Source organism: Hetaerina americana, unplaced genomic scaffold, assembly GCF_022747635.1.
Source record: "Hetaerina americana unplaced genomic scaffold, ioHetAmer1.1.p SCAF_3, whole genome shotgun sequence".
In the NCBI taxonomy this organism is placed as follows: Eukaryota; Metazoa; Arthropoda; class Insecta; order Odonata; family Calopterygidae; genus Hetaerina; species Hetaerina americana.
Window position 1 is genome coordinate 54,623,588 of NW_027286874.1, and position 19,503 is coordinate 54,643,090.

The 19,503-nt window shown below is 39.5% G+C and overlaps 1 protein-coding gene across 1 annotated transcript; it reads right to left on the bottom strand.

Moving 5' to 3' along the window:
* Positions 1-702: 702 nt before the first annotated feature.
* Positions 703-3,739, bottom strand: LOC139690097 (uncharacterized). The gene is made up of 2 exons (XM_071587327.1): positions 3,479-3,739; positions 703-1,506 (listed from the first exon to the last, which is right to left on the bottom strand). The coding sequence occupies exons 1-2, from the start codon at positions 3,722-3,724 to the stop codon at positions 811-813; spliced, it is 942 nt and encodes a 313-aa protein (XP_071443428.1). The 5' UTR covers positions 3,725-3,739; the 3' UTR covers positions 703-810.
* Between the last annotated feature and the right edge of the window lie 15,764 nt (positions 3,740-19,503).

Here is a 19,503-nt window from a genome sequence, read left to right on the forward strand (position 1 = left end):
GACCACCAACTTGGGTGAGATGCCTTTGCAGCTGCCTCACTGAAGAACAGTCACTGTGTGGACTACTTCTCACCTGGCTCAGATCTTTTCAGATATTTGACATAGATGGCCCCAATAAAAGCAGTTATCATTGCTCGTTTTATTATCTTAAGCCCTCAAACCACCTCAAGATTTCAGTCCATAGGATGACCAAGTAGTATAAATATTTTCTCAAAAAATTGCTTTACATGTGATCTCCTTGGTTTATACAAAGCCATCTCACTATTGGCTGCCTTGGCGTTTGCCTTTAGTTTCAGATGATTTAGGAAGGAATGCAGGACCCATGATGGTTCATGGGAGCATCTTCATTCAAGGGCATGATTGTTAACAAAAGTTACCCATGGTAACTATGCGTACAATTTCTACTTGGTCGAAAGGATTAGCTTGGATTGACAAAGAATTAAGTTTTGAATAAACTACATTGTGGAGCACATTAAAGCATCAATTCTAAATGGATGGAAACAGTTAACTGAAAAATCGGAAACAATCCTTAATGAAATATTTATGGCAGCAAAATAACTCAAGCTATCCATATTCCCAAATTTAAATTGGGAATGCTAAAAATAATAGTTAACCTTTTTTACCCACCAATGCTTTTTACTTACATTATTTAAATGTAAGGACTCTTTAGAGGTCTTAAATTCTAAGTAATTAGAGTTTCACTTGGGTTGACATAATTTTATTTGGAGTTTATTTGTACAAGCTGGAAATGTTGGTGAGCGGGAAATGAAATTACTGAGAGGGTTTCATGACGGTTTTTTCAGATGGAATTTAGTAATGACGGCTGGGTTGACGTCCGTGGCCACCACCAACACCGTGTCCCTGACCGTGTCCACCTGCCCCTCCGTGGCCGGTTTGACCGTATCCACCCTCTCCGTGTCCAGTCTGGCGTCCACCTCCGATTCCGTGTCCGGATTGACCGTGTCCGGACTGACCGTGTCCACCTCCCAAACCACCCTGTCCGTGTCCACCTCCTAGGCCACCCTGTCCGTGTCCACCACCTAGACCACCCTGTCCATGTCCAGTCTGGCGTCCACCTCCGATTCCGTGTCCGGACTGACCGTGTCCACCTCCCAGACCACCCTGTCCGTGTCCACCTCCTAGACCACCCTGTCCGTGTCCACCTCCTAGACCACCCTGTCCGTGTCCACCTCCTAGACCACCCTGTCCGTGTCCGGTCTGGCGTCCACCTCCGATTCCGTGGCCGGTCTGACCGTGTCCAGTCTGGTGCTCACCGCCAAGTCCCTGCTGTCTACCGCCGTGACCGGTCTGTCCATGACCGGTCTGGCCGTGTCCCCCCTGGGTTCCAGAGCTAGCACCGTATGCAGGAGACCTCTTATGGCGCTCTTCTGCGTGATGATGGTCTTTCGACTCGTGGCTCTCCGAAGACTTGGAAGAGTGATCGTGGTCTTCGTGATGGTCGGGCATGGCCATGATGGCCACTGCACACAGCAGCATCAAAACAAGCTGCGGAAAGTAAATACCAAATTTTACAAAATGGACAAAGGCCACCTCGCTTAGGTGGATCTCGCAAGTTGGGCAATGGACTTCTAACGCTCCAATCATGAATAACTACTTGATCGACCTTCGCTGGTGAATATTTAATTTATATTTTTTTTAGACCCAATTATTTTCCTATCCTATTTTCCTTTTTAAATCCTCGAACGTCGACATTGTGATGGCATATCATCTAAAATATTAACAAACCTACGATAGTATATATAACGCGCGATGTCAACTGCCTGTGATATAATTTCTATAATTGATTATAAATCTATTAAGCAGAAAATACAGGGGCAACGCGTTAACTCTATATTTCACACTTAAATATCATACACTCTATATTTCCACATATTGCACTTATTGAACATTTCTTATAATACGAGGGTCATCCGGAAAGTAGTACCCGTTCGTGCCGCATGAAGTGCTGACGACGCGAGTAGCTGCTGGACGAGGTCAGATAGCTTCAGTGGCTTGTCTGCCTTCTCTGAGCCAAGTTGCGTGACGCTAGCATTGCCTGTGTTGTTTCTGTGATTGTTTACAATGTTTAAAAAAATTGAGAACGCCGCCAGTTGTGAAGTGAGGGCAGTGATTAAATTCCTCAATGCAAGAAACGTTCGCCCATGTGATATTCATCGCCAATTAAAGGAGGTGTATGGAGACAATGTAATGGACGAGTCGTCTGTTCGGCGGTGGTGTCGCAACTTCAACATGGGGAGGGGGAACACACACGACGATGAGCGTTCGGAGAGACCGTCTGTCATTACAGACCAACTGGTGAGCTCAGTTGACGAATTCGTGAGGAACGATCGGCGCGTCACAATTGATGACATCTGTGAGCATTTTCCCAATGTTTCTCGAACAATTGTTCATGAAATTGTTAAACACCATCTGCATTATGCAAAAATTTGTGCAAGATGGGTCCCTCGCGTATCTCAATGAGCTGGCGGCGAAGGACTATGCAGCAGGAATACAGAAACTTGTCACACGTTATGACAAATGCCTTAATTTGCTTGGAGATTATGTTGAGAAGTAGTTTAAAGTATCCTCTTTCAAATAAAATTTTTTATGTTTGTTAATATTTACTTTTGTGTCTTTATTTCACGAACGGGTACTACTTTCCGGATGACCCTCGTATTTCTGATGCATTAAATGTACTTTACTTCAAGAACACAATGAACACAAAATTCGTCTTATTTATAAAAAATTGCCCTCAAAATCTAAGTTTTTCTCGTTCGTTCTTGAACCTGAACTCTCCTATTCTTCCATTGACGATATATTTTCTCAAATTGAGAGAGAAGATATAAGATATAAAAGTCTGGTGAGTGGAAATAACACAATTTCCACCGGGACCTATATGAATACAAACTATTCATCGCAACCAAAAGCTGCCTTGCGTTTAAAACTTTTAATCGTCCCCTATTTTCAAAGAAAGTTTGTGAATCTTCCCTTTGAAAGTAAGTTATAATCATTAAGATTTAAATTGTTCCTTCTGTAGTTCTCTGAATCAACGCCTCCTCCGGGACGAATTCAAAAAAGGCTGTCCCTTAATGTATTTTAACAGCATTAAATATCTATAAGGCCACGTATCCCAATCGTAGTTGAAAGAAGATCTTTTCTGCCGGTTCACGATTTAAATACTTGACCATTCCATTGTTCATTTACGATTGGAAAACTGATCGGAAGCAGGCATTTTACGTATTTTTCGACTATATCTTAAAAATATTAAAAATCCTCGCACATACTACCAAAGAGCATTCTCATTTGCCAATAGAAAATTTTATGCCTTGGTGATCATGCAGGCATTCTATGATTAATTCAAGTCTTTAAGTACACTTGTATCAATATTGCTTTGAAATACACAACCGATCAGCTTCAATGCACCGGACAAAGAGGACATACGAAAAAGGGATGGAAATCAAAAGGGCTTTGTACTCACTGTTGCCTTAAACATGGTGGATGAGTGTGGTTTCAGTTCCTTCGGATACGTCAACACGCGTACTGTCCCGCTCTCTCTTGAAGCATTTATAGTAGCTACCCAGGGTCGAGAGGTCGAGGAGATGAGAATGATGAGGACGGAGGAAGAGAGGAGAGAGAGAGCACGGAAGGGGAAGAGAAGGCGAGGCAGGATTAAGGGAAAGGGGATGGGGTCGGCCTGGGCAGTTCCCAACTCACCCTCCTCCATACCCACCCCCCTTCAGAAGGGGGAGAAAAGACCCTCCGAAGGCAAAGGGCGTCGAGGAATCTCCTTCGGGGCACATTTGTGCGTGTCTGTGAAAGGCTTGACGAATGAGAGGGGGAGATTCGGGCGCAGGGGCCCGGTAATCTCTCCGGCCGGCTAGCTGAGTGATACGGATATTCGCGTGGGGAGGGAAGGAGGGAGAGAAGAGTTTATGTTTCACCCCGCCTCCATTTTCCCCTCCCAACCCCCCGCAAGAGGGTCGGCGAGGTCGAGGAGAGGCGTCGATGGGCATCGAACGCCATGCAGCTGCCGCGCGGGGTTAAGATCGAGGGGGGGGGAAGGTGCGGAATAGAACTAAGGGAGGAGAGGGAGGAACGGGGGAGGGAGGAGACGTCGGCAAGGGGGATAGGAATTCCCACCATGAAGACAGGGGAGTGGAGGGAGATGCGTGTTGAGCAAGGAATGGGTAATTCTGAAGCGCGGTTTTTTCCCCGTGATGCCGACCCGTTGATATTTTTCACCATGACACCATTTCATTTCTGAATTGTTTATTTTTCAAGTTTCTTTACAAAAAAAAACCAGTGTACAGATTGAGATCGGTCGTTTTCCAATAAAAATTTTCCTAATTTGTTTCCCAACTATTATGAGGATGGACAAACAGTGATCTTCCCGGGACACTAGCGCAACAGCAGTCGGGAGGTGGTTGTCGGGAGGGGGCAAATTCTAACGGGTCGAAAAGGTTGGTCAGAGGGACTAGGAGGAAGGCAGCGGACGCCTAATTAAATTAAGCACCACCAAACCATTGGGTAACGATGCTTATTCGCACATATAATTCAGTAATTTTCGGTATAATTTGAGGAATCTTGATATTCAAATAATCTTTTAATGGTAAATTTTATACTGAGCAAAATTTTCTCTCTGCAATTACACAGCGGGAAAAAGACGGTCAATTTTGTCAATGAGTAATGAAGGATAGCTCTCTAAGCATGGGTTACATTTGTGCCAAAAACTTTTAACGTGTAGCTTTGCAAATGAACTCTTGTTTTGACCTTCCACACAAAAGAAGCGTTGCAGTCAGTCCATAGTGTAAAGTGTGTTGGCACATCTAAATTATTTTCGATATATTAGTTGAAGCTATTAATGCATCGATTTTAAAGAGAAGGTCATTTGTCGTATGGTCACAGGAGTCGAAAGACTTGTCAAGTGGTACAATATTTTCAATAGGTTTTTATCTCAGTCAATACTTGACACTTTGAAAACTTGGGTACATGTAAGCATCCTATAATAAATGGCCCACATTCATCACCCAATCGCTACTCTTTCATTCCGAATTGTTAGGACTATTATTGAACATATTTGATCTTGAAGGCACCGAGGTATTCAAGATGTGCAGGTATTTCTTCAATTTCACTCCTTCAGCCATTACCACAATACTTCCTTTAACGTTAACAGCCACATCTTCGACTCCCAAGTGATGCTAATGTACAGGCTGAGTAACACTACTCGTGAACCTCTCGTGTAAGCATTTGAACTTTACATCAAATTACAGTCTAATACTGCTCCCTTAATACCAATTTCATTCACCTCTACCCGTTCATTTCTTCTGTGATTAATTTAAAAGTAAAAGGCTAGGATTGGTTTTTATTATTATTTCGTAGTCTTATCGTTAAAGGTTGGTTTTGGGTAACGACTGAAAATCTAAGCCTCGCCTAACAAGTAAAACATGTTACCCTTCACTACAGTAAATAAATAAGTATATGTGCGTGGCTATATTATATATGTGTGTGAGTGTGTTTATGTGTATGTATGTATGTATGCATGTATGTGTGTGTGTGTGTATATATATGTATATATATATATATATATATATATATATATATATATATATATATATATATATATATATATATATATATATATATATATATACATATTACATATATATATATATATATATATATGTATATATCTATATATATATATATATATATATATATATATATATATATATATATATGTATATATATATATATATATATATATATATATATATATATATATATATGTGTGTGTGTGTGTGTATATATATATATATACACCCCGGGTGTGTATTGTATGCATATATATGTATACGTATGTGTATATATGTATATATATACACACACACATCCCCATGGACTACAACCTGGCGTGGTGGAGTCAATAAAATGTTTTGTCGCGCATAATAATTTCGAGCTAATGACTTGTTATTCTTAGAATAAAGCATTAATATTCCCATTGAAGAAACCAGGGCTATTATCTTAAAGGTTTGATTTCATTGATGATGCTCACTTCACACTAACATGTCACAATACTAATATCAGGCATTTGTGAAATTCACATATCAGGGCGGGGGAGAGGGATTTAACCTGTGCTTTTCAAATCCCCTGAACAATCTGTTAAAATTAAATCAAATTCTCTGAAGAGAGCAAAGATCTGTTACCCGGTAAACCTTGGACGAAGCTAGAGGTGTCCGGAATCGTCCGGATCCGAGGCCGTTGGGTCAGTAGCCAAGCGCTTTATCCACTGGGTTATCGATACCCATTAATATGAATTACAATGAGCTCGAAATTAAAACTGAATAGTTTATTAGGCTTTTAGAATGTTTATTTTCTTTCGAAAAAATTGCTAAGTCTCTGATTCGTATTTTTTTATTAATATCATTGAAATTTCATTTTTTTTAAATTCGTAATTTAAACAAGGCGTATTTGAAAGAATAGCTAAGTTCTGAAAAGTTGCACTTAAATATGGAACTAATTTCCACCTGTAGAAGATTTTTCCTCCCATCTGCTGCTCGTCAACAAGATATTGGACAAAAGTCTTCATATCCCCTTCCTTTCTCCTCACATTCATGGGTTCCACGTATTTCCGAATAATTACGAAAGTCAAAGAGTTAGGGACACATAATGTAATTATTACATAAATTGTGGGGGGAACTCGTATTCTCAAAAGATGAGAACTGCCGGAAGAATAAGCCGAAATGCGGTTTATCCGCTCTATTTTCTTCTCCCTCTCCAAGCCATTCTCCGCGCATCCCTCCAAATTTCACCGTCTTGAGGCCTCACTCGCTCCGACGCCACGCATATTCCGATTTTCATGATACCACATGCTCTCTATCCCCTTCCAGAAGTTGGTTTTGTACGGGAAGGATGGACTTCAGACCATAATTTTGACAAGTTCGAAATGATACTTGGTTGCATTATTCTTAAGGTCGACGGCGACCCAAGATCATGTCATTTCAAGTGGCTTTAATTGGTGAGCACTTTTACGTAAGAAGGAATGTTCTGGGATTATTTTTTCGTTTATGGACCTTCATCATGATTATTAATACCTGTTTACGAAGATGATCTGTTATATGCTATTTTATTATTTAGGAAATGGTTAAATTAACGTTTTTAATTAAATTCACTAACCTAAAGCACCACCGAAAGATTAATTATAGTAAGCTTACTGTCATTTTCCAAAACAAGTCTTGCTGTTTTTCAGGTAATTATGTTATCTATCTTGATTCCTTCCAATTAGATTTTTAATATGAACAGAGTGATTTTATTTAATTAAATGAAGTATGAGAAGACAAATGCACCAAAAAGTTTCACCCATGCCAGAAAATGTATTGATAATATTCTATTTTAATTTACTCAAAATAAGTTGATAACATTCGCAAAATTAATTTTTAATTGAATAATTTCAGTTTAATATCATAGCATGATTCATCATCATGGAATATTAACAATTCTTTAAACTATTGTAAACTACTACAGCAGGTCGATAACAGAAATGCCAGAATTGGAGTGTTACTTGACTTTTATGTAAAAGTCACAAATATTGAGGTTAATATCAATTTAAAGTAAGAGCTTGTGGGCACATCCTAATTGTGGCTAAATATAATTCAAATTATTCCAATGTGGTAATTTACTTCAAGCATTCGCAGATTAGATAACCTTCATTTAAGTTCTTTATTTAAGCACCCTGGAGGCTATCTAAATAGAAAGTGGTGAAGGTTTAATTTTGATACAGACAGGTTCTGTTCAGAAAAATTATTCGGGGCTTACGTTTGTCGTCGGGCAAAACTGTATCCTCAGAACGAATACCATACCAACTAGCCGCATGGTTGTTTTGCGCCCAAAAAGATAAAGATAGTATGGTAGATAGCGAATCTATCTGGTTCCTTGAGTATGAATCTTTGAAACAAAACTTCCATTTTATGGCAAGGAAAAATGCTTCTTTCCAATTCAAAGAACTGCAGGAGATGCCGCGACATTAACTTTTAATCGAGAGATCCGGGCTTACATGCCGGGCAAGGCGAGTAATTGTTACAATTTGACATTTCTGCATTTTAATACTCCATTTAAAATTGGTTTTCAATATTTTACTAAAAGGACTGTTACCGTTAGTATCGAATATGTCTAACCCATTTCAATATATTCTGCATACGATTTTCAAATTTTGGATTCTCTACTCCAAGATAAAGATAATTAAACTGACAAAACTGTGTATTTGTGAGGAGTACTAAATTGTCATTCCGTCATAGAATGAACGAAATCATTATTCTGTAATTATCTCTATGCCCTGCGTTCCAGAAGGTCATCCACCCACGTCGCTCGTCAAATGTGTCACAATCATTTTGCTGCCAGCTTTTCATCCATGGTAACACCGGAGTGTCAAGCCTGCACGCCAAACGATGGTAAAATCGCTGAAAGTAACTTCGCACCGCAGGTACTTTGTGACGCTTTAAACGTTCGTCGAAAATCTAATGTGACTATAGAGAATTAGTAGTCAATGGCAAACAATGAATGTATTTTGAACGAAAATAAAAGTACTGGAAAAATTATTTCACTACCATGACCTAGTTAATGTCAAAAAATTTTCATCAAAAATACATGCAGGAATTCATTACATTCAAAGGATAGCCCCTAGGGTGTCATTTGGTGAAAATATTTGAATTGCATTATTATTAAACGATAGCACCATTAAATTTTCACACTTAATTTTAAACAAATTGAACATGATTTCAACAGAGTGTGTCACTATTAAGCCTTTAATAATAAGACTTGATAATGACGCCCTGGGTTGAAATTATGCTTTGCGTTTTAAATTGAGGGTGAGGATTGACTTGTGTTATACTTTTATTTTCACATAATCAGAACATTCATATTTTTCTGTTGATGAAGCTGTTCCTAAACTCTTACTGCAAAACGTTTAAATCCTGCAATAATAATTGTTCTATATTTCATTGCGATTGCAAACTATATCTAAATACTCCATTCGCGAGTGTCATCACTCTCTTCGTCTCCCTCCCCTCTTGAGTAACGGTTAAATGCTGGGGACTTTTGAGGCACGTCAACAATTCTTATCGCAATGAAGAAATTCTTATAAAACGACAGATTTTAGAAGGGGGCACTATCCGCATAGCGGGGATAATCGCTCTTCCCCTCCCGGTCACATGGAAAAATTGGTCCCTGTGTTTCGAATGCGCGACATGCCGATCATGAATTTATGCTTTTCCCGTTATGGAGGAAGGAATTGAAAAGTACGATCCGGCATGTTCATCTTGGCTTGTACATTAAATTTATCGAGTATTTAAAAGGTATGTGGTAAAGCTATTCCGATACTGAGAATGACATCTGGAGAAATATAATCTCCTTTCTCGATGTTTCTCGATTCCATTGATGAGTTCCGTCACTCGAGATATTGCTTAGGAGATTAACGCACTGATATACAGTATCATTCATGGCTGATAAAAGTTACTCCCGTCTTTTCCAAAAGGACTTTTAGCATGTTTTTATCTGTTAACCTAAGGGATGGTTGTAGAAATCTTGAGGCAAACTCCACCGGCTGCTTGAGGAAGGAACCCTGCATCCGGGATCACATTCGATAATATTAATTGGAACAGCGGGCAGATGGGCGGGTTCGAGCCCGGAGCCTTCTGATTTTAGGTTGAATGCACCAACAAGGAACTCAATTACCTGAAAGGCAGTATGCAACTGCCAGTTTACAATAACTAATTCAACTAGTCGTCAGGCTATCTTTGCAAAATCATGGATAAAACGCTCTGGAGAAATTATACTGTTGAAATCTTCGCGTAATTTTAACTATGACGTAAAAGCAATTTTCCAAATCTAACACCACACCAGGAGATCAGACCGAGTCGTCATACAATACTCTACTGCAGAGCAATTCGCCCAGTAAATATCGAGGCCTTACAAACACTAGGAAACGCTTAAATATATGTAGACCCCTTGTATAAACTCCGTCACCTTTTTTCACGTCAGATTTCCCCAAATCCCTTTTTAAACTTTCTTTTGGTTGCTGCAGCCCACTGCGTCGATTTATAATGATAACCCTTACGGACGATGGCAGTAAAGTCAAATCAAAAGTCAACCCGTTGAGTGAGAAACTTTTCTACTTCGTTTTGCTGGACTGCCTCAGTTTCTCGCATTTTGCATTTCGCATTGCTTAGCAAGATTTTTACGAGAGACAGTCATTAAATTTTCAATTGTTTTGTATCAAATTATTTGAACAAATTGAAATCATGCGCTAACTCAAAATATTACAACAGCTAATGGCGGTTACAATTACGCAGTAATCCGAAGAGCAACGTATGGGAGGGGTTGAATATCTTACAACTCCCCTGAATCAGCTGACTACCAGCTTTAAAATTTGATTTTCAAAGAGCCGCTGTTCCAATCATATGATGTAAAACGCTGAGATTGTATTAAGCGAGTAATACTGGTAATTCAAAAGGCAAAGATTTATTTTTCGCTATTACCTAATAATTAATTTTTTTAGAAACTATTTTAGTACTATGCATACAATCCTTAAAAGATTCATCGGAAGGTCGTTCCGCGACGTGGATACCGTGTCTCATTTTAAGGATATCTCCCATAGAATAGTACTCATTAAGGGCCTGGAAGAGCAGGTTTTCCTACCTTTCACAAATGCAAGGTCCACCGGCGGATGAACTCTGCTTTCCATCGGCGATCCCTTGTTGAAAATTCACCACACTTTTTTCACTTCAAACAACACACAAATGGCATTCACTTTAAATACACAGTGGCACTATGGATATATGATACGCTGGCACTTGTATTTCACTTCACTGGCACAACTACACAGATAGATGGATAGAGGTGAATCAGGGCGAATTTGAGACCAAATGGTGCCTTCTTCTATTTGACCCATCGTCATATACATTATATACTGGCCATAACATTTATAAGTTTATCCATACACACTATCTATACACGTGCATACACTTAAATACATATAGACAGACATACATTACGGACAAATTTGCATATCTGAATGACAAAGTAAATTACAGTGAAGAAAGAAAACAATAAAATAGGAAGTCCAAGCATAGACTGAGGTTTGCAGGAAAAGATAGGGAGAGCGTAGCGTCACCCGTCTAGTAAAAAAAACCCACGTAGGAAAACACCAACGAAGATAAGGGGGGTGTGGAAAACCTGCGAAAACCCTGTAATTTAGATGAAAGATACATATACATTGTAATGATTATTTTTCACATTGTATACATTTATCAATCAGAGGTAATTCATAATATTTTTTTTGGATTGGTGAAAGAATATCAAAGAGAGTAATTCAAAGAAAATTGAGAAGTCACAGAATCAATAAGAACGTGCACGAATATACTAAGAAAGAAAGGCAGAGTAATTTTTCTTCGTGTTATCATTGGATGAGAAAATTAAGACCTCTGAAATTTTAACGAGAAATCTACGAGCACGTAAGAGGTACGTATGCATTTAGAACGGTGATAGCAAAAAAGATGAACTAATGACAAACGTTGAGCCCTGTTGAATTTTCTATGGGTCAAAGAAGTAGAAAGAGGAAAGATTTGCACCTTTTGAACGAAAACAAGAGCGAGAAGGATAATTCCATGAGAGCTACAGTGTAATTTGAACACTTTGAAAGAAATGCACAATTTTACTGTAGGTAATCCAGTGCCTTAACTGCGTAAAACAATGGATAAAGACAAAGAAACTCTCATAATAATCATGTGAGCTGAGGCTGATGATGAATGAAAAAGTATAAGAAAACCTTAAATGCAAAGGCTATTTTAACGTGCATAAATGAGGACTCAAATTAACTGACGTGTATTTGCGAAAAATTTTCAAAGAAGAAGAAATAATAAAATGAGAATGTGACAAACGACTAGAGTCAGGAAGATTAATATTTTAGTATTTTTGGAACGAAAAAGACAGAAACAAAAACAGAAAAATTCAAAAAGAGTGAGTGCAATGGGGTACGTATTGATTCAATTTCAATGGCCGAAGGCAGATGTTAGGCCAGCGAAAATGATTGAGGATATTTAAGTACCTAGTTCTGGCTGGAATAAGCAATCGATCGAGGAATACTTCTTCTGACCTCCACTATCGATCCACTTCCTTGGACAGTCTTGAATGTAATGAGGGTTTTAATAGTGGCGAGAGAAAAAAGAGCTCATCTGTCAATTCCCTCCGTGAGAGAACATGAAAACTTATCTTTGCGTTTATGGTTCATTTTCTCTGAAATTGCAGCAAATGACAAGGGACGGCATGGGACAAGGATGCCTAATTCTGAACTCTGATAGGAATTCGTGAAAAAGAGTTCAATGCTACTAATTTAGAGGACAAAGGCACTCGATATAAATTTTTAGGAGTTAAGACAAGAACTTTCTTTTTCATCACGCTAATTATCAAAGATTTGCTGGGGAACGTTCCGAGCGATGGACAGTGGAAAAGTGTACTCTTTGAATTTGAATAATGACCCTCGAGATAAATCCCTGAAGCGGAGAATAATAAGGTTTACTATCACGATATTGAAGGATCCAGGGAAACTACGTATTTTTAATAGTGTATTCTTGAATTTAATCGATGAGGTTTGGCTAATATAAATAATCGTCCAAGATTTTCTGAGACAATAACGATTTATTTTCAAAAAAATTAATATAATATAGTATGATTACGGTTTAAGAGGGATAATTATGCTATTTATATACCGATCTCAGGTAATCGGTCCATGGATATGCCAACGGATATACCATGGTGAAGAAAATCAAAAAAAACTAAGCGTGGTAAAATGACGCCCTAATTCAAAATCTCAACTCTAATGAAACAATTACAACAGCTATGACCGAAATGACTTACTTTCAATAGACGACAGGTACAACTCATGCCCTCGCATGCACCCAAAATGAAGTAGGCTTTCACATACAACCAACCACGCGCAGAAGTCTTCCCGAGCAGACTACCAAACTCGAGCTCTTTGTGTAGCGCTTTATCTCGCAGTAAGCTGGAAGAATTGTGAGAACGTTCGAGGTAAGAATTGAGAGAATGGGCCACTATGGCAGGTACAAGGTGGACGATCACAAGGAGGTGAGGTTGGGATTGGTCATTCGTTTGAAGCATTAGGGTACAACCAGGCAGGAGTTGAGTCATCATTCTACGGGGGAACTGGGGAAAGAGTAAGGGAAAACTTTAAAGGAAAGATCAGGGAGATTCAGAGCCATAGATATCTCAGCGGAAAATACCTCGAGCCCACTACCAGTGTTAAATGCAAGTGCACTGGCATCCCACCTTCGGGGGTGTTAGATGCGTCAAGTTATTCGTATTCTTCTAATGCGTGCGATAATGTAAACATCGGTGGAATTAAATAACGAAGAGAATGAGCTCATGGGGAATAAAATGGAGAAATAGAGGAAACTATGCGGACCCTTAACTCTCCCCTCTTCTTTCTGCAGTCGGATAATTGGTGGGGTGGGTAGAGCAGCCTTTTAAAGAGTCAAACAGAGGGTAGGAGAGGCAAGGTTGAGTCAGAGGGTGGAAAATGTTGAAAAGATGCGTGTGGGAAGGTGTGGGGAAAGAGACTACAGTCAGAGCAGGATTGGGCTCACATTCGTCAGCAAGGGAATTGGGGCTTCCTCGCCGTTTACCGAAGGTGGGATGCAAGCTCATTGGCAAATGGCAAGTCACGAAGTTGCATTTGCATCCGCGTCCTGTCGTTCCCCGGCTCACCCTCACGCCTTACTACGCCAAATGGGAATAGAGCGGAGACGATCCTCATGACTTCTACGACCTGTGACCCGATTGCAAAGGGATACAGTCTCGCATCTCCCGTTAGAAATGTTTGAATCTGTTCCGCCCTTAAAGTTCGTAGCGTCAGTTCCGAAACGCCCTGAGGAAAATGGAAGAGTCGCTGGGGGAAGATGTAGTACAACAGAGGGAGGGAGGTAGGGACAAAAGGAGTTACAGTAATGAGGGGTGGAAGTACTTATCACAAATAAAATAGCACCTATATCGTTTTTTTCATTCTTCAGACGATTGAACCAGGTGAAATTTTATTTCCGTTTCCTCTTCATAAAGAATCGAAAATTCGTTACGGTCCATTAGCTAGTAGTTAAATGGATGGTATTAAAATTCGCGAAATATATTTTATGTTGAGCCATTGACCCATTAGTGTGAAGAAAAAATCAATATAAATAAGAGGCAAAAGCATCACACATATATTATAAAGGACAAAACTTTGCCGGAGATGATAATAGTAGGAAAATTCCATGAGGATGACTAGTGCAATCTAAACGTAGGTAATAATGAAGTCTGCATTTTTCGGGGAAATTCTGATTCATCCTTCCTCCTCTTACATATGATAACTGAAACTTTGCGTATTTGTATCCCAAGGGTCTCACACAAAATGCTCGTTCATGATGGGACAATATGGTTGCTCCGGTTACTTTGACGGTTAAGGTTTAATGAAGATATAATTAGCGCTCCATCAATTCCGTACACCATCTTACTCCCTCGATCATTAAAATCGCTGGAGCAGCCTGTGGCTTCGGGAGTGCCCATTGGAGTCCTGAAAATCCCCCGCTTTTACTCTCGGTCTACCTCCTTTTGGTCGCACAAACCCCACCCCGTTGCTTTCGCGATCAGGCGAATCATTCCAGCTGGCTCGGGTCGAGTTTTCAAGAGTCTCACGGTCTCTACACTGCACATTGCGGCTCACAGGTTGCGCTTGGAGCCGAAAATAGCGCGCGTACCATTAAACGTGACTTGTCCGACAAACCCCACTCAGCATCCAAGGGAGAATTGGTCAATCCGTTTTAATTGCCGGGAGTCGTCGAGGCTCGGTTGAGCGTGCCATATTTGAACTAGGCATTTCAAGCCCGGAACCCCGATTCCTGTGGCTCAAGCACCCTCCCTACTCCCTTCTCACTTGCCCAGCTAGCCCGCCGCCGCTCCCCTCCTCCACTCTCTACCTCCAGCCACGTTAGACCGTTCAAGGCCGTAGCAGGTACCCGGCAGCTTAATTTTAGTACCTAGCATCGAGTCCAGTTATCGATTGATCAAATATACACTTCATCGTCGGTCAAAATTAATGGGTGCTATGCTTACTAAACATCCTCAGTAAATTTATTGAGAACATGAATACAAACGGAAACAATTCCCCAAGATGTACGCTTTTTGATGAATACCTGAATCATCATACTCATCACATTCATGGCTTATGGTCATATTTCCACTTGTTTCCCAGTTCACCAAATGAACATTTATTTTTAAAATCTCTTATTTCGTTACGTATTTATTCCTACTTGTTGTTTGAAAAGAGTTATTTCCTTTTTGATTAATCACATATGTAATATTAAGACTCGTAAAGTACTTTTAAATAATCTATTTTACAAGTTGAAATACTTCCCGGTTCCTCGAATAGGTAAATTCCTCTCTTCTAATTTAATTTTAAAGGCGCTAAGCCCTAATCCGCACTAAATTTCCGCTAGGTAACGTCGAGAAAATTTTTATTGAAGTCCCCATTCGGCCATGCATAATTTCCTAGCTTGTGTAGTTCTTGTTTTCTACAATATTCATTTTCCTCCTATTTGCTCCATTTTCATTATTTGATAAAAACTGAGGTTAAAATTATTCGGGTTGCATCTAAAAATAAATTAAGCAGCACAGTCCAAATCACTTTTATCCTCGGAAACTGAATGAATGCACAGGGAACCAACTCCCCTCAAAAAGTTTTGAGCATTTTCTTTACAATCCTGTGAACCATCATGTTTTAACTTACGGAAGTTCTTTAGGTTGGAATGAAAACATATGATTTAAGCATCAGATTATCTGGAGTTAAAAGGGAGATAGAGACTGACTGATAAGCCTTGAATACAGATAGGAGACAGAAGAAATATTTTTCAAGAATTGATTACAAAGTAAAGCACATATTTCATTAAATAAACAGACTTCCTAGAGGAGGCTGATCAAGAGTTGAGAGAGGAAGGAAGAGTTGAAGGGAGAGGAGAGAGTGAGGTTAGATTTTCGTGTCATGTTTACCTTACCGCACAGGGATGGGTAACTTATCCTTACCGTACAGGGGTGGTTTTTGGACGGGTTGCGAAAACTTACGTAACTTCTTGTGGACTTTAGAAAGATTCGTGTGCGTAGTAAACGGTTTTCGTTGCTCACTATTGACCTCCGCTTCTTCTTTCGATTCTCTTTGGCTACCTTCAATTTGCCATTTAAAATACCTTTCTCTTCCTCACACCTCCACCATACTCCATTTTACAATAAATAAAAGCCTTCAAGCAACGCAACACTTAACTTAAAATCTATCTTAAATCAATTGTTTCTGGCGCCTTCAAATTTTCTCTGCTCCAACTAAAAACCTCTTTGACTGTTCCCTCGTTTGACCAACTTTGTTTACTTTTGTTCCCTTCTTCTTTTTCGCAAAGTTCAATTCCTCTTTCCTCAAAAAAACAGATTATTAAACGTGCTAGGGTACGCTCGTTATTAAAATTCCCGCTTGTATTTTTCCTCACTTCTATTCTCATTTCTAGATTCTCTTTAATTAATATTCTCCATTTTGCAAGTCATTACTTTTTGAAGGTAGTTCTTTTCATTATGCCTTCCGCCCTTATGGCGCCCATTTTGCTCCGTACACCCTTTTTGGTACAAGGAGATGACTAATTACATAATTCGTTCCACCTTCTCTCATTTATTTCCCCATGCCTTAAAGATTAAAACTTATCGTTCTAATTTCTCGAGATCCTAATTACTGTCGTTTTCTAATTAATTATCTTCATCTGGTGTATCTCAAATCCATCTGGCATTGCATTCAACTGAGATCCCTAGGATAACTGAAACTTAATCACTGGCAAATCTGACTTAATCTCCTCTCCTCATCATCCACACCCCCACTCCTTCCCATGCCTACAATCGCCACGCTGTATAAATTAAAAACCAGCGGCGATTAACAAAATCCCCGTCGCAAGCCCCAACTTATCATTGCCCATCCCGATTCTCTATCCCCACCATCCTGGTAATTGTTCAATCTTATAGGAAGGTTTTATATAAGTCACTATCCCTCCTACTTGCAGTTAGAAGCTTCCATGAGTATTTTATTGCTTTAATTGACTTCATTCACCATCCTCCGTAGGGAGACTAGTAAAAATCTGCGTCTGCAAAAAACTTGAGATTAAAATCATTACACGGATACGATGAATTATCCAATTGCTTGCGTGCGAGTGAACAAAATATATTAAAATTGATGAACACTTTAGTAATTTGAACTATTGGGCACACGTAATTGAAGTAAAAGAAAATATTTGGGAAAATGTGATGAAAATATACTCTATGGTTGAGGGCGATATTTCAAATGCATACATATTACGGAAGGTTAAATGAGCGTAACGCAAAACTGAAGAAAGAATAAGGATACCGCATTACGCCATCAGAAGAGGAAAGTAATTTTTCGGAACATTAAGGTATATGGTTAAAATAGACATATCAAGAAGGTTCTTACCCAAGTTAAGCTAACTAAATAAGATAGAAACAAATAAAAGAATTATTTTGGTGCATCGGTGTATCCACTTACCGTGTTTTGATTGCGGACGTATAATCACGTCCATCTCTCTCAACCGTTAACTTTGGTGTTTACTCATAAATAAAGCATATTTTTAAATGGACGATGAAAGTAGTAGTAGTAGTATTTAGGGGAGGCGACCGACAGCTGAGATCATTTGCGCCATAGAGGATGGACAGGAAAGGATGAAGGGTGGAAGAAAAGGATGAAGGGTGGAAAGAAACCCGGCGTCGGAATTAGCCTACTCTTTACGATAGGCGCCAAGGGGTCCGCAGCTTAACGTCCCATCCGACGGACGGCGCACTCACTCAAAGTGCCGTCCACAAAGCACCTCAAGTAGGGATCAAGATACCACTGAAAAATATTCAACACCGCCGGGATTTGAACCCGGGCCCTCCGGGTGGGAAGCAGGCAGTACGTTAGCCCCCGCACCATCTCGATCCCCCCTCGATGAAAGTTCGAGAACAAATTTTGAATAGGTGATATGTAAAAGAAAACGATATGAAATGATGTTTGCGTCCTTCTGGCATTCTAACACTCTGCATTCCCAAACTGAACTGTTTATTATATATTTTACATGATATGCGCACCTCTTTCGTGCAGTTTTGATTGGTTTTAAATTTCCATCATTCTGAACTTCATCACATGAATGAAATATCCACAATGTGGTACGAAAACCAGCTTAGAATTATATCTTACCGATAAAGAGTTTTCCGTGATATTGGTTTTTTATAGCATACATGCGACAATTACAGTTTCATGTACGATTTTAGGCTATGGCAAGGTTTCCAGCATTCATTAAATTTTATATCCTCAGAAAATATTTTCGTTCCTGCTGTTACGTTGCGAATTGGTGAGCCTTTCGTCAACTGAGAGTTCTTCACCTCAGCAATCGTTTTTCTCGTTCTGCAATCTTCCGAGAATCGTGTTGCTGTATGCGGAATCAAATTTATGATCCCACCGTCCTCACGTCCGAGACCTTTTTCGCTATCGGAATGGAGTTTTAAATTGATCTATGAAATTTTCCTCGCCAAACTCCTACCTCATAAATGATATGTCATAGACCAAAAAATGCTGAATACATTCTATCATAACCGCAATGTTTTGTTATATCGATGGGGATGTTATCTATTCCACCAGCGTCTTTCGCATTTATTCCCCGTAGTGCTTTTTCTACCTCAAGATGTTAAACTCCTGGACCAAAGCTATTTACACACATGCTCCATTCCCAGTTTATATTTATAAGTTCCGCTCTAACTTATTCACCATAAATTTCTTCGGCGTGCCTTCTTTTCTGAGTGCCTACCTATCGTTTGCGTCCATAGATTTTCTGTCTCATCTCTACCCTCACACCTAGAGATATTTCTTCTATTCACTCCATTATTCCTTTAAACCTCCTTGTAATTTTTCCTTTCGGCACTTTCTTCATTATTAGCTTCTCCTCTTATTCTTCCTCTCTGCTTGGTTCTTGTAAGGGGATATACACGTATCTGTACACAGTCTTAAATTTTCATTCCATCCATTTAGGATACGTAGCATTACCTTCCTGCTCATGGTGTCAAAATTTCTCAAGTCCCACAATGAAGATAATAGCATGCAGGTCTTTCATTGTTCTCTTCCTGACAAATATCTGAAAGCATGGGCGAGACCATGGTTCTTTATAACACTCGCTCGTTATCGTACCGTTATTTACGCGATGGGTTACGAATATTCTATCATCTTCCTTCAAATTTAACACTACGACACTAAACATAGTGCGACAACTGGTACTACCACGAATCATTGGAGCTGAGTAGTAAGGCTCATAATCGCCTACTGATCTAACGAGGGAAATTGCGTCATTGGAAACGATAACGCGCAAAAGAAGATTCGTGATCGCATCCCAGGAATTA

What these genes read in the sequence shown, in the direction of transcription:
- LOC139690097 (XM_071587327.1), bottom strand. Translation starts at nt 3,724, where the DNA reads ATGGAGGAGGGTGAGTTGGGAACTGCCCAGGCCGACCCCATCCCCTTT. An exon ending in CCACCATGTTTAAGGCAACA is followed by an intron (nt 1,507 to 3,478) that starts GTGAGTACAAAG and finishes TACTTTCCGCAG; the next exon opens with CTTGTTTTGATGCTGCTGTG.